This window comes from Rhinolophus ferrumequinum, chromosome 15 (genome assembly GCF_004115265.2).
Source record: "Rhinolophus ferrumequinum isolate MPI-CBG mRhiFer1 chromosome 15, mRhiFer1_v1.p, whole genome shotgun sequence".
In the NCBI taxonomy this organism is placed as follows: Eukaryota; Metazoa; Chordata; class Mammalia; order Chiroptera; family Rhinolophidae; genus Rhinolophus; species Rhinolophus ferrumequinum.
Window position 1 is genome coordinate 5,288,589 of NC_046298.1, and position 17,883 is coordinate 5,306,471.

Sequence of the window (17,883 nt, forward strand, 5' to 3'; positions counted from 1 at the left end):
GATTGTGGCAGGGCACTCACATTTGCGCAGAATCTTAAAGAACTTTCGCTCCTAACACTCACCCCCAGCTACTTTCTTCTGCATCTTGCTTGTCTTCTTTGTGTTATTCAGTGTTTGCATATTGTATCGTTTTTGCACTTTCTTTTTAAAATCGTAACAGTTTTAGTGAGATACAATTAACCAGACAATAAACTGCACACATTTAAAGTATCTACTTGGGTATGTTTTAAGTAGTGTGCGCCCGCCCGTGAGACCACCACCACCATCGAGAATGTGAGCATATCCGTCCCCTCAGAGTCTGTCCTTTGTGACCCCCCCTTCTGCCTGCCCCTCAAATCCAGGCATCCACTCATCATCTGTGTGTCATTACACGTTTGTTCATATTTTCTACAATTTCATATACATGGAATCACTCAGAGTGAACTCCTTTTTTTGTCTGACTTACTTCATTTAAGGTAATTATTTTTTGACTCACTTATGTGTCTTTTTATTGCTGAGAAGTATTCCATTCTGTGGTGTGTAATCATGTATGTGTATCTATCTCTGTATATGATCTCTGTATATCTATATGTCTCTGTTCCCGATTCTTGCTAATATTCACTGATATTCGGTCTTTCACCTGGATTCCTGACACAGGGAGAGCTGACTTTTGTGGGGGCTTTCTTTTGTATGTGCCAATTGGCATTGCCAGGTTGCCGGCTTCTTCAGCTCCAAGTCTGGGACACACTAGGCAAGAAGAAAACCCAGGGAAATATCCACCATGTCGTTCCCTAGGCCCAGAGGTCCCCAGAGGGTCTGCTGTCTCCTCTCCACCTTTCAGAGTCTTTTAATTGTGTTTTATGTATCATATCCCGAGTTTTTAGTTGTACTTATCAGGAGGAATAAGAAAAAGTATGTTTACTCGTCTTCCTGGAAGTGGAAGTTACAGCTTTTTAAAGAAAAGTTAACAATAGATATCAGGGATCATTTCATATTACTACATAAATTGCATACTTTTATTTAAATTATGCATTGTATTTCATTTTATGAATGTATATAAATTTTTGACCAGTCCCTTTTGGTTGTTTTCACTCTTGCTGTTATAAACAGTGCCGTAGTGAATGATACGTGTGTAGGTAGCGGTGTGCATGTGTGCCAATATAGCTAAGAGATAACCTCCTATCTTATTATTCATATCTCTTAGGGAGCTATGTGTTCATTTGATAGAAGAATCACTGTCTCCTAAAGGCAGTCATATTATTTCATTTTAGGTCGATTCTAGTTGTGAAAGTCACTCCTTGTGTGATACATGCTTATATCTACTTTCCTGTAATTCCCTCTTTGATTCTAGCTCTGAACTGGGGATGAAGATAGGATTCTTCCTTACAACACCCTCAGACATTCAAAGACGAGTATCTTTGGCACCTACATCTTCTGTTCTCCAGCCCAAAAGTTTGAGTCATTTTAGCCATTTTTCCCTAGGACATGGTTTCTCGATATTCTGCGTACGGCCTGGTTTGTTGAACATTACCTTTCCACCTGGGCATCTAGAAGGGAACGGAATACTGTAGTCCATATGGGGGCTAATGGTTGCTGTAGAACAGGATGCTGACAGAGAAATTTTGGGACAGCCTTGTCACAGTTTAAATTACAATCCCAGAGACCGTTGTAGGGCTTCCTTGCATGACGTAGGTATATTTTTGACTGAATGAATGCACTTACCAACTAATGAACTAATAATGCATATTGAGTTTATTCTAGACCCAAAGCCCCAGTTTCTCCACATGTACTTCTGCTTCTGATTGTATACGTGTATAGTTGATTTGGGACATATGACAAGACTTTACATTTGTCCCTGTTAAACTTTTATGTCATTAGAGCTAGGCAGTCTTCCAACATGGCCAGGTCATTTTGGGCACTAATTCGGTCCTTTTATGTATTGTCTTTCCTCTCAATGTCATGTCATCTGTAGATTTTTTGCCATCAATATACTCATCTGAATATTTAAGTAAGATATATTTGCTCATATTCATATAAAATATTCATAAGATCTTCAAAAACCAGTGACTTCCTGGCAGTAGAGTTGCTGGGTCAAAGGGTATGTGTATTTTGTATTTTGATAGATAGTGCTAAATGCCCTTCCGCGGAGATGATTGGAAGTCTGAGTCAGCCTAAATGTTGTCTGTATGAGCAGGACTCCTGGTCAGAGGAGACAGTGAGAGCCCAGGGGAGCTCTGAGGTTATCTCATGGGACCTTCCTGCGTTTCTTGAACAGTATTTCATATAAAATTGTCTAAAATAGAAGGAAAGTATTTATTTGGATCAGTAATTCTGCCTTATGGAGATTTTGAGGTAGTTGCTATGTACAGAGTGTTTGGTATTGGGTTTATAATACCTCATTCTACCCCAGTGCATGTGTATGTTCTTCAATATATTTCTCTGTGGCTATTAAGTTCTCATTTGGGTTTGAATTATGCTCTTGTGGCTGACGCTGGTAAGCAGTGCAACAGTTAAGCAGTTTTTCTTAATCTAATGGGTCGTTCAAGTTCACAGGCATTTCTTGTGGTTCTATTGTTATTGTTCATCAGTTTATTGTTATTTCCAACCCAAGATTTTCCAAGGGATTTTTCTTTATCTGATTAACTCAACTAGAGTGGTGGACGAACTGCTGATTTTATCATTTGAATGCACTCCTGTCATGTATATATGATGTATACTTTTGGTCTGGTTTCTTTTCTCAACACAGTGTCCGTGCTGTGTGTATCAGTAGTTTATTCTTTTTATTGTTATGCAGTACTCCATTGTATGAACAGACCACAATTTGTTTATCCATCCCCCCGTAGAATGGGTTGTTCCAGGTTTTAGTTATTATGTATAAGGCTGCTGTGAACAGTTTTGCACCTGCCATTTGGTGAAAATACCATGCTATTCTTTTAATATCTCTTTCTCAGCATTGTTTCAATCCTACAAAATTGTCTACTGAATTTATTCCTTACCTTGTTTACTCCCCCATACTTTTTCCTGAGATGGTAATCTCTTAAAATTCACTTCAGGTAGAAGGCTTTGATTTGGATCATGAACATAGTTGTGACAGAAAACAACAAGAAATATTTGTGTGTAATCGCTGGAGGTCAGGATAGATGTGCCTTTGACCCTTTACCTGCATAGAATCCTGTAAGAGTGTCGTAGTCCTCTTAATGGATGTTGGACCCCGACTCAGACAGAGTCTGGCCGAAGATGACCACGTCCTCGTCTCCAGTGCCCTCCATGCCTCTCGTCTTTGGAGCCCAGCTCAGTAGCACCGGCTCAGCTGTCACCGCCGGCCCGTCCATCTGGCCCTCTTGTCCGTCCAGGCTGCCGTAGTGAAGACCATTTGCTGCCCCTTATAGTCACCGCTAACTCTATCATGGATGTATACACGGGAATCTCTTATAAATGGACTTACGTGCAGCTGATAGTGGGAATTAGTTTTCTTTAGTCAATTTATGTGCTGTTGTTTGGAACTTTTGCCAGTGACTAGAAGTGTTACCCTCCACAGTAGCTCTCATATGGGGTAGTTAGAGATATTTGAATGAAAAATGCTTTTCCTTGTATTTAAAATGTAAAAATTTTCCTGTTTTTTTCTTTCGGTTCTCAAAAATCCACTGTGGGTGATAACATTTTTGTTGATGCACACCTTTATCAAGTAGGACTCCAAAGTGTCATGGGGGACTCCACAGATATGTTGTTGAACTTCCCAAGAGAAAAACTTCCCAGATGGACTTCTCTGCATTTGCTTGATCAATATTTGGCAGTATTTGGCATTATCGCATGAAACTCACTAGCCTTTAAGGTTTAGAGTAGTCTTTATATCAACAAGTTTGCTGAATTTATTACACCTCTATTTCAAAAAAGTTTTGAGTGTTTTCTTCAGAAATACTACTGATATTATCTCTGGTTCTGTGCAACATTAGTCAATGTATAGTTCTCCGTGGCTTTCCTGTTTATATGTATACGTATATGTGTTTGTATACACATTTGTGTTATTAACATTACTATGTTTTTAAAAGCTGATACATATTCTTAACCAGACTTTCTCTAAACTGTGTTCCGTGAATTACATCAATCTGAGCTGCTGAGTAGGCTGGTACAAAACATGCTATCAAATAAGTGATTATGTCCCTCCTGGAGAGATTTGCAGTGCACATTAGCATATAAGGTTCTGGTGTTAGGCAGTAAAGAAGTCTGTTTATTTGTTTATCTCAGCGTCTTCTAGAAATATTTGCATGTGGAACACTTCAGAACACATAGGGTGTTCTGGGGATACTGATTTGGGAAATCCTGCAAAAAACTGAGTAAGGTTTTCTTGGTAGTGTTCTAACACAACAAATAAATTTGACTAAAAGTGATTAAATTTTCAAGAAGTTAAAGCATTTGGCTGAATTGTATTTGGGGTGTGTTATCTTGTAGAAATTACATTTTGAAATAGAGCATCGATTTCGATACCTTTGGTGGCCTTTAAGAATTTGTAAAACTTGTGAAAATGCTGCTCTTTTGTTTGAAAGAGATTTTTTTTTTTAAAGAAAGCCCTTTTTTTTTTTTAATTGGGGAATATTGGCGAACAGTGTGTTTCTCCAGGGCCAGCAGCTCCGAGTCGTTGTCCTTCAATCTAGTTGTGGAGGGTGCAGCTCAGCTCCAAGTCCATTCGCCGTTTTCAATCTTCAGTTGCAGGGGGCGCAGCCCACCACCCCATGCGGGAATTGAACCGGCAACCTTGTTGTTGAGAGCTCCTGTTCTAACCAGCTGAGGCCATCTGGCCACCCTCCGGAAGCTCAGCGGCAGCTCGTTGTCTTCAATCTAGTTGTGGAGGGCGCAGCTCGCTGGCGCATGTGGGAATCAAACCAGCGACCCTGTTGTTCAGAGCTCACGCTCTAACCAACTGAGCCATCCGGCTGCCCTGAAAGAGATTTTTGTTGTTGCTCTTAATATCATTATTAGCTCAATTGTTTTTCTTCCAAATAGAAGAAGAATAAGATAAGAATTTGCTTTTATCTTCAAAGAACATGTTTACTGTTTCAGATAGCGTGACACAGGAAAGGAGGCCTCCCAAACTTGCCTTTATGTCAAGAGGTGTTGGGGACAAAGGTTCGTCCAGTCACAATAAACCAAAGGTTACAGGTATGGATTCATTAGAATACAGTTCTTAGTTATAACATGTAGCTGATTTACCATAGCATTGAAAAAAGGTTAAAAGGTATTATGCCTTAATGTATATGTAGATTTTCTTCTTTCTAACATTTTTGGTAGTTTGCTAAATTTTTTTTTACAGATGGTGTTGGTTAAGCCAAGAGTTCCCAACTTTTTCTAGTTGATGAAAAGTTTCCAGTGAGCACTTGGATCTGTTGCTGGTCCCTATCACCTAGAACTCCCTGCTCATAACATTTGTACGTTGTATAGAGTTGCAACTGTATACAATAATCACATACAGATATGTTACATAAGATAAAGTATACTAGAGATGAATTATGTGGATTTCGCTAACTAGATGTGGTACAAATTAAATTCCAAGCTGCTAAGCAAAAATTTTTGTCTCTCCTCCAGAAACCTCCCCCAAAATAGTTATGGAGTTCCTAGCTCTTTTTTCGTTTGTTAGCCTCACATATTTCATAGATTTATAGGGTGGTATTATAGTTACATAAGCTAAACAGCTCATTTAGAAAGTTGTAAGAATTTTTGTTAACCTCAGTTATCTCATATGGGTTAGAAGAGTATTTTTTCCTCAATTTTCTAGTGAACATAACAATTTTGGCTCATTTAAAGGAAACTGTACTTTAAGAAATATTTTCTGTGACATTGGACCCTGGGAGACTTAGAATTACATAGAATATATTGGTAATAGTTAATTTTTATGTTAACCTATAAATTTAGATACAATAGCTCAAACATGCTACTTTCACTTAAATATAAATAGCTGAAAGATTTTCTTAAGACGTGTGTTATGTTGTGGCAGATATTAGTTATATGTATAAAGTATAGAGCTATCTGCTTTAAATTGAAAGAAGAATCAGACTGTGTGGGTTCTGGAGACCCCACTGTTCTCATCTGTCGCGTGTCCTCTTAGTACTGAGGCAGGGTAATGTCTTGACATGTCTGTGACTCAGCGATACTAACTCTTTCTTATATTTAATAAATCTAGTGTATGAGGAATAATATTGCTTCACTTTCTCAAAGACATGAAGAAATTAAGCAAGGAATTTGATGATCAACAATTCCATAATGTTTAAACTTTACATTTTGAAATTTAATTTGTTCATTGATTTGTGTATATTTGAAGATTGCCTCCTTCTAAGAGCAGCGGTTTTAAAATAATAGGTTAAATTTGTGAACCAACAGCTTCATCAAATGAAATTGGGGAATGGTGATTTTGACGTTTGGAAAAAAGCCATGGTACATGAAATGATTTTTAAAGCAGTTTATTTTAAAAAAAACACCAAAGAACCCCCCCAAAAAACAGCAAGCTTTTCGTTTAACTAACTCCTGTTCCCCTCCTCTGTTGACTCTTGGGCAGAAGAATCTTTTTGACATTGCCAAAATGGTTACCAAATTGTAAAAGCTGAAGACACTAATAAAATACATTGTGTTTGTGTACATATACTGGTTGTGTGAGTAGTTGTTAACACCATATGCATGTTAATTTCTCTTATGGAAAAACTTTCACACCATATTGACTTTATTTTTAAAAGGAACCTCTCTTGTTCCATAGGATCTACCTCAGACCCTGGAAATAGAAACAGATCTGAATTATTTTATACCTTAAATGGGTCTTCTGTTGACTCACAACCACAATCCAAATCAAAAAATTCATGGTACATTGATGAAGGTAATCTATAATTTTTGTGTTTTTTCATAATAATCCTTTCCTTTGAACCCATCAGAGAAAATGGCCTTTTCATCACGATATGTAGTTTGGGGAAACAGAATTATTAGACCATTCTTTATTAATGTTGCTGAACTAAAATACTGTACACAATTTGTACTGCTCTGCTAATATTAATGAAACGTTTAGAAAATGTATTAGCAACTTGTTCTCTTCCCTTAGCTGGTCTGTTGAGGGTAGAAGATCTCTAGAATCAATTAAGTCATTTAAAGACTTTTCTGTCTGGTATTTACCTGTTTATAACACTCCCTTTTTTTAAAACTCTACCTTGCCTTGGTTCTGGGACATCGTTTTCTTCTGGTTTCTTCTTTTCTTTGTTCATCTGTTCAACAAATATTTTTTTGAATGCTTACTACATGCCGGACATTCTTCTGGGCATTGAGGTTGCAACAGGGAGAAAAAATAGACATCGTCCTTGCCCTCTCTGAGTTTATGATCAAGTCGTTAAAACAGACATTGATCAAACAATCAGAGAAACAGATGTAGAATTGCAACCGTGCTGAGTGCAAGAAGGCCCACGATGCTGTGGGAGTGCATGAAAGGATGGTTTTTACTTACGGGGCTCGGGATGTTTCTCTGAGGAAGTCTCATGAGCTTAGATTTATCCGAGGAGTGGCAGATAAAGTGGAAGGGGACAGAAGAACCTTTTAGGCAGAGGGAATAACATATGTAAAGGTCTTGTGGAAAAATGGAATCTGGTGTTTGCTAAGGACTAAAAAGAGCCAGAGTAGCTAGAACAGAGAGAGAGGCATTTTCCCTTTTGAAAAGATCATTCTGGCTGCAGGGGGGACAGTGGATTGAAGCAGGGAGTGTGTGACTGCTGTTGGAGGGCTCAGTACTAGATCAGAGCAGCTGGGACCTGACTTGTTGGGGAAGAGATGCGGAGAAGTGGATGGCTATGAGCTATTCAGGAGGGACTTGACAGGACTCACAGATTGAAAGTGAGAGCTGAGAAAGAAAGGGACGTCAGTGATGACTCCTGATTTCCTGGCTTGCATACTTGGATGGTTATGGAGGAAGGTGATGAGTGGCTTTTGAACATGTTCAGGTTGAGGGGCCTTTTGAACTTCCGAGAGGTGATTTGTCCAGTAGGCAGTTGGATACACAGGTCTGGAGAATCCAGCTGGAGCTTAGGAGAGAGGTAAGAGCTGGAGAAAGACATTTGTGGGTTGCCTTCGCATATGTGGTGATTCAAATCCCGTGAATAATATCACCTGAGGAGAGAGTGGGGACGGAGCGTGTGGCTTAAGGCTGCGTCTTGAGGAACTTAAGGCGTGGGAGGAGGATACATTTTCACAGTAAACAGAAAAAGTGACCAGATGGATGTGGGGGAAACCAGGACGCTGTTGGGTCAGTAAGCCAAGGAGCTAGAGGCCAGCAGCATGGATGGCCCCCGAGAGGCCGGTGAGAGGAAGACCACACACATACCCATGGATTAGCCCGTGGAGGACACTGATGGCCTTAGTGAGCTAGGTTTTTATGGAGTGAGGAAACGGAGACATGCGTCCAGTTGCCTAAAACAGATGTGTAGGCTTTATCCTGGACTTCCTCCGTCTCTCGTTAGTCACATCCAGACGTCACCCTGTCCTCTGGATTTCCTCATCTTCAGTGTCACTAGCATCTTTCCCCTGCCTAGTTCAGATCCTTTTCTTTGTTGCTGTCTGGCTTAATATAGTGGCCTTCTAACTAGTCCTAACGGGTGTAAATAGGATGTATACAGTAATGAAATTGTATGGAGTAAGGCTTCATTCTCTAAATTAGAAAGTAGAAGTAATTTAAGTTGTAAAAGGATGTTTCTGTATTAATTTTTACTTATACATGTAAAAAAGCTATTCTCTACAACATTTATTTATTCTTTTTTTTTTTTTTTTTTTTTTTTTTTTTTTTTTTTTACAATTGTTGAGTATTTTTTTGTGTTAGTGGCTATGGATTCAACCATGGAATGAGCTAGCAAAATTCTTGTCTTAGGAGCTCATATTCTAGTTGGCATGAACGGACAATATAAATCTTTAGTTTTAGACAGGGCAATGAAGGAAACGACCACGGTGAGAGCAGCAGGTGGAAAGCCGGCTGCCAGGGGTTTGGAAAAGACTCTGAGGAAACGAGATTTCGGTTGTGGTCGGATGGTGCTATGAACCTGCTAGAGAGGAAACTTGGGAAGAGCACTCTGGGTAGTGAAAATAGCAAGGGCAAGGACCTGAGGTGAGAACGGATATTCCGGAACAGGAAGTAGGTCAGCGTAGCCATAGCACAGTAGCAAGGAGGGGGGGTGTATGACATGAGTGGGGATAGGTAGGTCGGAGAGTGCTCATCGGGACCTCGTAGGTCCTGGTAAGAAATTGGTGTTTATTTGAAGAATGTTGGAAAGCCATTGAAAGGTTTAGACGGGAATATTGTAAGATCATTTAAGATCTTTCCATTAGAAGATCTCACTAGTCGTTGTATGGTGAATAGATTGGGGAGGGGCAAGAAGAGGGATTTAAAAATTTAAGTAATTTCTCTTCTTTGATCCGTTTAGTTAGAAGCATTTTTCTTAAGTTTTTTTGTATCTTTTTGTACTGGTTTCTAACTTAATTGTATTATGGACAAAGAATATTACCTATCATACAGTACCAATCAATATAGACTTTTGTTTTGTTTGAACAGTGAGGTGTCATTTACTGAGGCAGCAAACATTGGAGGGTGGCGGGGAGAAGAACGGGGACACTGTTTTGAGGATATTACGTTTGCGATGCTTATGAGGATTCCACCACCAGAGGTCAGGTGGGCAGTTGGCGTAGAGGTGTATATTAGCTTTTAGGGATGTAGGGCATGTTTACATTCTTGCATACATTTCTCTATGAAGAATAATTTTTTATAGTTGCTGAAGACCCAGCAAAATCGCTCACAGAGCTATCTCCAGATTTCGGACAAGCTTCACCTCCCCTGCAACCTCCTTCCATGAACTCGTTATCCAGTGAAAACCGGTTCACTCCTTGCCGTTCAGTCTGACCAAGATGCCCAATACCAATGGAAGTATTGGCCACAGCCGCTTTCTCTCTGTCAGTGCAGTCTGTGATGGGGGAGCTGAACAGCGCACCTGTCCAGGAGAGCCCTCCACTGGCCGGAGCTTCCGGGAACTCACATGGTCTGGAAGTGGGCTCGCTGGCTGAAGTGAAGGAGAACCCCCCTTTCTATGGGGTGATCCGTTGGATCGGTCAACCCCCGGGACTCAATGAAGTACTAGCTGGACTGGAACTGGTAAATTAATTTGACTTAAAAGTTGCAATTCTTTCTGAATGTTGTTTTGCACAGATATTTCCCCTAGTGTATGCTCTTTGGTGAAATGTTTATACTTGTCAAAAAAGCCATCACTAGAGAAACATTCTGTCACCATGTTGCCTGGCTTCCTTTGCCGCCCAGGGAGCATCTGACCCACTTGCTCCAAATGTTACTTGTCTGTGTCCGAGGAATGAAATCGATTATTAGGGTAATATGTTTAGGCTCATTGTATTAGACAGAATACAGTAAGGAAAGCCAATCTGCTTATCAGCTTTCCTTTTTCTTCCTCAGTCTCCCTCCCCTAGTCACTTCTAATATTTATATCATTGGCCTTACGATTAATCACTATTTTTAGAGATCCTTTCGGATCTTTGGTAGAGGGAACGATTTTCCCTTTGAAGATTAGGAAAGCATGTTGTTTCACATTTCATAATCAGGAGAGGAGACTTTGAGTACAGTTAGCTTTCATTTAAATATGTTTCTTGGTTTTCTATTTGTTTGCATGCTGTTGAATATAGTTTTTCTTAATGGGTTGTAAAAATAAATAGCCTCTTTCTCCCCCATTCCCCCCGACCCCCAGTTTTAATACTTTTGGAAACGGGGCAGGAAAACCAGGGAAGGTTTAAGCATGTATTCTGAAAGGAAATACACAGAGGACTTCATGCTGAATTAAGGCATTAATTTCTTAAATCTTTAGCTGGACTGAAACACTGATTAGTCAACCCCGTTTTCCCGATGGAGTTCTGAGCACAGATGTGACGAGGGATTTCAGAGAAAGGGTAGACGGGAACCAAACTGTAGTTCTTTGTATACTATCTTTGCAAGAAGCAGAATAACACATAGGACCCATATCTTTATCAGGAAGACGAGTGTGCAGGCTGTACAGACGGAACGTTCAGGGGCGTTCGCTATTTCACCTGCGCCCTGAAGAAGGCGCTGTTTGTCAAACTCAAGAGCTGCCGGCCCGACTCTCGGTTTGCGTCACTGCAGCCCGTTTCCAATCAGATCGAACGCTGTAACTCCTTAGGTATTTATGTGCCTTTCATTGATTTATCTACCAGTCTAGAATGACTCTAGTTCTGATCTCATGCCATTTGGCAGTAGGTGGCAGTGACAGTGTTTAAATTTGTTTCTTGCCAATGTTCATCAAGCTTTAAATCAGTAAAAGATGCTACTTGGTGTACAAGTTACAGTTATCCTAAGAAGAGACATTTAATGAAAGTGTTAGCCAGTGAACCTTTGAGACTCACAAAGTGAAAAATAGTGGGATTTATTTTTCTCTTCCTGTTAATTAGACATTTCATTTTCAACAGCACGGGAGGTAGAAATTGAAATGTGGCCTTTTCGGCACTGACTTTTCTCTCAGTGTATTGTTCAAGTACATCAATAGACCTATTTTATCAAGAAGCCAGCATTTTTACAAGAAGTACTTTTGGATTGCTTGATGAAGGACAGATCACCTCATCACTTGTAATTGGTGGCAGTTTCCTGATGCCGTCCCCTTCCAGCTTGGGGTAACAGTGGTGCAGCACCTTGAGGGTTAAACAGGTGTAAGTGGGAAAACCATCCTCGTAAAAAACGTTTTCATTACATTTGAATAGTGCTTTGGAATTTCTGTTTTCCACCTTGACAGTGAGATATCTTCAAACAAAAAGTAAAATATTTGGGGAGCAAAATATTTTACTTGGCAGATGCTTTTTAGCATTACTTAGTATTCTAACGTGGTTTTTAAATTATGAAAGCAGTGAGTTTAAAAATGAACAGTAGCATTTTTTACAAGCCAAGCTGAGTAACAATTAACCAAAACCTACCTTTAACTTAGCGTTGAGAAATAAATTTTGCATCAAAATACAAAAAATATTTTTAAGTGAAGAAATATATGGGAACACATATACTAGTTTAAAAGACTTACTATTTTCATTTTTATCTTTTCAGCCTTTGGAGGCTACTTAAGTGAAGTAGTAGAAGAAAATACTCCACCAAAAATGGAAAAAGAAGGTTTAGATATAATGATTGGAAAGAAGAAAGGTATCCAGGGTCATTACAATTCTTGTTACTTGGACTCGACCTTATTTTGGTAAGTTTAAAATTAATGTGAGAGGACTACAGTGCCACGACCCCTATAGTAATCATGCTTTTTAGTCCAATTGGCCTAGCTTCTTAAACTTAATTTTCTCTGAAAGAATGGGAGCTAGGAAAATTTTTATTTATGGCAGGGACATGTGTGTGTGGGAGGGGATAAGAAAGAAGGAGATTTGCATTTCGTTATGTACTCCTTGGAAGCTAATGAATGTTGTCTCATCTGCCATATCCAAAAATAACATAAAACTGTAATGCAGTGAATGATGGCTAACAGGTGAATGATAGTGTCACAAGTGGAGGGAATATTCCGTGGGCGTGTGGGACATCATATGCCTGAAGACGGTAAGCAGTGTCTTTGGGCACCTGTCAAATAAGGTGACTTGCAAGAAGCCATTGGCTGCTGTGTATATTTGTTTTACTAGGTAGAGGCAGTCATAAAAAGACTTTATTTTGAACAATTATTTTCAGTAGAAGCACAGTTACTCTTGTATATGTAGTTTATTCCAAAATGGAACAACTTAACATGGCAAGAAGTTTTACGCTCTGAAGACTGAACCAAGTACATTGCCAGTTAAATCAAGTGTAATCTGCCAGCTCTGTGCAGCCATGGTGTAAGAATTTGGAAGTTAATGAGATGTTAAAAATGTACAGGTAGGGACAAGAATAAAAGTAATAGGCCATTTTTTTGGCAGGATACTTTCACTCTCTTAGATATGTGGACAAAAGCAAGAATTGATATAACATTCTTTAGATGCTCTGATAGGATCTATTCGCCAGACGTTTTTCTTTGGTATCAGCAAGTTATCGCTCTTAGTCAATCACAGGTGATTTTGGCATTTAAAAAAATGTGGGGGCCGGCCTGGTGGCTCAGGTGGTTGGGGCCCGCGCTCCTAATGCCGAGGTCGCTGGTTCGATTCCCACCTGGGCCAGTGAGCTGCGCCCTCTACAGCTCAGATTGTGAACGACAGCTCTTCCTGGAGCTGGGCTGCCGTGAGCAGCGGAGGTTGGTGTGTGCTGCTGTGGGCTACTGTGGGCTACTGTGTGCCGCCAGTGAGTGGCCGGCAGCCAGAGAGCTGCTGTGAGCTGTTGACCTATGACTGGCGACCAACTGCCTCAGCTTGGGGGTGAGGGGGCTCAAGGCTCAAAATACCAATACCAGCAGGGCCGGGGAGCTGAGAAACAACGGCTTGAATCAGAGTGGGGGCGGGAGCCAGAAGAAGAAGGGGGAAAAAAAGAAAGAAATGTTGGTCTCTGCAAAAGGGCATGGGGAGAGCCAAGTATGGTATTTAGAGTGGGTTACACATTGGGTGTGTGTGTGCCTTGGGGGAGCTAGTTTCCAGACTTCCTCCCCTGATGTTGTTTGACTCCCCATTTGTTGTTTGACTCAGGTTTGTAGGCGCTCTTCCAGCTTTGGCAAAGAAGTCCCAGTATACCCAGGCGTGCTCTTACCCTTCCACCTGTCAATCTAGAGTTTGCCTTCCTGGCGTTAGTATTCTCCGTAACCTGGAAGGATCTCCAGGCCATGATGATTGAACCTGAACAAGGGGTCTTGGGGAGCTGTGTTAACAAAAAACTCATTTGTATGTTATTTGCTCTCCAGACTTTGTGGGTTTTTTTCTCTTCACATTCTTTTCAGTATGTGTTTCACACAAAGAAATACATTTACAGCATGAGGGAAAATACTCTTTTTATTTTGCAGCTTGTTTGCTTTTAGTTCTGTTCTGGACACTGTGCTGCTGAGACCCAAAGAAAAGAGTGACGTAGAATATTACAGTGAGACTCAAGAGCTACTGAGGACAGAAATTGTTAATCCTCTGAGAATGTAAGTGGAAGACGTGTAGTTAGTTTGCCTTTATGTGGCGTCCTATTTGCTGGGTTTTTTTTTTGTTTGTTTTTTGTTTTGGACAGTAAGTCCAAATGAAATGAAAGCCCTGCTTTCATTTAATAAGAAATGGGCAAAAATTAGTTCTCTTGATGAAGTTTTAACAGTTTTTTTAACCTTTGGTCTGTGTACTGCCTTATTTAATTTCTAAGTCTGGCCAAGGTATAGCATGGTGCATGCTGTGAAGTGAGTAAACCTTTTGGTAGACGATACTACCATTTAGCAATTGCAGCAGGTTTAGAAAAGCTGATACAATATAAAGTAATTCAGATTCCTATCTTCCGAACTAGTTTATTTCAACACTGTCCCTAACAGTAATCATGCTTATTAATCCAATTGGAATGGACCAGCTTCTTAAACTTAATTTTATATAAGAGAATAAGAGCAAAGGAAATTTTTATTTATAGAGTAGCTAGTATTTACTTTTGTATTAGAAAGAAAGGAGATGTATTTTATTAACACATTTTTTGCTTAAAGGAATATATTTAGGCCTCGTTGCACTGCCATTAAAAATGTGATGTTTTTGGTCATTTCCTAGTTTGAGAATTATAAATATCCCTATGTTTGATCACAGGAAACAATTCATAATGATAGACACACAAGTGATAGATTTCTAGTACAGACTCTTGATAAGTGGCAGTAGGAATGTGTGACATGTCACATTATAAAATTTAAACTGAAGAGTTAAGGCCATAGATCATACAACAAATCTGTTCATTCAAGAATATACGGAGCAAATATATAATTTGAAGTCCATATTGAAATAAGTTTAAATTTTGTGCCATAGTTTTCCTATTTAAAATTAAAGCAAAAGAATAGTTTGATAGAAGATTTTGACCAAAAAATGCAGAATACTGAAAGATAATGAGCATTCAGAATGAGCTACTGTGTAACACGACTAGTAATTATAAGTGAATAAACTTCCCACATATATCTTTTGTTTCCCTAAATTCTGTAGTGATGAAAATGTCTGTAGTTTTTACTTCTTAAGGTAATTATGAGTCTTTACTTTTACATCAGTTATTTTGTATCGTTTATATAAACGCACATTTTAAATGGGACTGTTTTTCCCCCCACGTGATTGATACTATAACAAGACAGGTCCAATCCGAACCACTTCCTTCTTTTCCTTCCAAAACACCGTAGTCCATTAATAAACATTCTTTGGACTATTGTCCAACCAGTTAAGAGTCATGGTTAACCAGACTTTGTCACCCTGTCCACACACGCCCTGTGGGGACCAGAATTCCCTGTGTCTGCAGCATTCGTGCCTGTATTGTAGAATTGGTTTTATTTGACATCGAAACCTTTACTTTCTCCATTTCAAGCTTCTCAGAGGAAATGAGCCTGTTTTTTCACTGTTCATTTTTCTATTCCCAGCAGCTAAAATGTTAGATTACTGTGTAAGTGGTAGGTACTCAATAAATGTTGGCTGCAAAGAATTATAGTCAATATAAAAATGGCTGTAAGATTAGCTAGTTTTGACTGGCTCTTGTTAAGCCTGTGGTGGCCTCCAACGTCTCTTCTGAAGCCATTGCTAGAATAAGAATTTTGTCACAGATTGACATTAAATGTACTGAAGGTGCCCCATATTCAGACAATGATGAGAGAAGTGTCGGAATTATGATGATTGGTATGATTGCAGGTTTTAGTTTTTTCCCCCTCGGTGGCTATTTCATCCTGTAGTATTAAAATGACTCCCTCTCTCTCAAAATTGCATATTCTGTTTTACAAAATTAGCTTTAATTTCTTAAGCAAATAGTATTAAAAACCCAGTCATCATAAATTAAAAATATTTTTTCTTGTATTTGTATGTGATAGATATTTTTAGGGTATAATAGTATCTGGAATAATTCTGCTTCTAGATTTTTAATTTTTCAAACCTCAAGAAGAAGGCCATTGCATTTTTCAAAATAATTGTCTAGCCTATTGATTTATGACATGCTGGAGTTATATATAAAAAAGCGTGATTATCAAAATATATTAGTTTAATGTATATGCTAGTATTAATTAATATTTTTTACTAACATAGATATGGATATGTGTGTGCAACAAAAATAATGAAACTGAGGAAAATACTTGAAAAAGTTGAGGCTGCATCAGGATTTACCTCTGAAGAAAAAGGTGACTGCCTTACATATAAAATATGCTTAAATATAATATGAAAGCGTATGCTAAATTATTGGCTGAAATGTGTGTCTGTGTAGTTGTGGGGGTTTTATTTTAAAATAGAAATTTCTGTGTGGTACACAATTTTCTCCCCTTTTTAAAATGTTTCTCTCTTTTCAAAGTGAGTGATGAAATGGAATAATGAACCCTTTGAGAAACTGGCTGGTTCTAGGATATTGAATGGGTGATAAAGAGTCCTTTCCTTCCCATCCAGTAATGAAATTTGGATTTGCTTTCCAAAATGTCCGCAGTGAAGGGCTGTGTTGGGTCACCAACAAGTCCCACTCAGCTTTCCTTGTTACAAAGGGAGCTACAAAGTGGCGACTAGAGTGAAGTGTATGGTCAGAGTCAGTCTTTGAATCTGTTCACAGCTAGTGGATATCCTCCGAGATTCAGCTGTTGACTTTGAAAATGTTAACAGCATATTGTAACTGGCTATAACGTTTAGAGACTTGATAATTCTTTAAATATCAGGAGCATACAAGGTTATACTTCAGGTTGTATTCCACTTATATTAAATCTCCCAAAAGAAATTATTTCACTATCGTGAATTATATCTTTTCAAATACAATAAAGTTATGACAAATTAGGACATAATACTTTATCATATCCTCTATATTTTTCGTTAGGAAAATTTGAGAACTATGCTCTTAATTGAAAAAATATTGATTATAAAATTGAATTCAGTGTAGGAATTTGTCTGTTATAAATAAAAAATAGAATGTTTTAAAAGCCTTGTCTGTGACTTATTTGATTTTTAATTTTCTCCTAGATCCTGAAGAATTCTTGAATATCTTGTTTCATCATATTTTAAGGGTAGAACCATTGTTAAAAATAAGGTAAGTTTTAAATTGTTACAGAAGCATTGGAAAAACAGACAGTCCTCATTTGCACTGCCATCATTCAGTAGAAATGATTTCCTTAGTGATTACTTACTGTTATGTTTGTTTAGGAATCTTAATATGCTAGGTAACTACAATGCAGATTAATTTTAATCATTGTCTTCTCCATAGTATTATACTTAACGTGAAGGATGAATCCAATGTAAATTTGTGCTTTTAATTTAACCCTAGTAAGAAATATCATTGCAAATCATTTTCTTATGAAACTGTATATACATACTTTTGTAATTTAAATTAATGACCTCTTTTAAGAGGATCTTGTTCTAACCTAATCAGACACTGTGAGAACACTGATTTTTGTCTACCCGTCACTCAGTTAATTTAGCCTTAAGTTAGCTCTCTTATTCCCAGCTTTGGGGCTTGGTCTTTTTCCCCATCTACAACGAAAGCCTTGAATCTAATGCAGTGAAGTTCTTAGTGAGATATTCTCAGTGGATGAACTTTTCAGATAGTTTCAATGCTGGACCCTTGTACGTTTTAGTCTGGGTTTCTCTGTTGAAAATCTTGCTACTATCATGGACAAGTAAGTACTCTCACGCATGCTTGTGCCCTAAGTGACGGTGTTTGATGCCAGTGCTGAATTGATGGATAAGAAGGGAGAAGGGTGGGCAGGACCAACAGTTATATTTTGATGTTGTGTTGGATGTTCTAACTCATGAAATAAGGCAGGATACGTAAGCATCAAGACCATG

The 17,883-nt window shown here is 38.7% G+C and overlaps 1 protein-coding gene across 1 annotated transcript in view; it reads left to right on the top strand.

Annotated features, from left to right (window-relative positions):
• CYLD (CYLD lysine 63 deubiquitinase) overlaps positions 1-17,883 on the top strand; it is a 46,411-nt gene that overhangs the window by 19,698 nt on the left and 8,830 nt on the right. Inside the window, 10 exon segments of the mRNA XM_033127990.1 lie at positions 5,038-5,136; positions 6,722-6,838; positions 9,756-9,860; positions 9,863-9,924; positions 9,926-10,135; positions 11,018-11,183; positions 12,092-12,233; positions 13,938-14,060; positions 16,153-16,244; positions 17,062-17,128. Coding sequence (XP_032983881.1) covers positions 5,038-5,136; positions 6,722-6,838; positions 9,756-9,860; positions 9,863-9,924; positions 9,926-10,135; positions 11,018-11,183; positions 12,092-12,233; positions 13,938-14,060; positions 16,153-16,244; positions 17,062-17,128 — 1,183 coding nt within the window.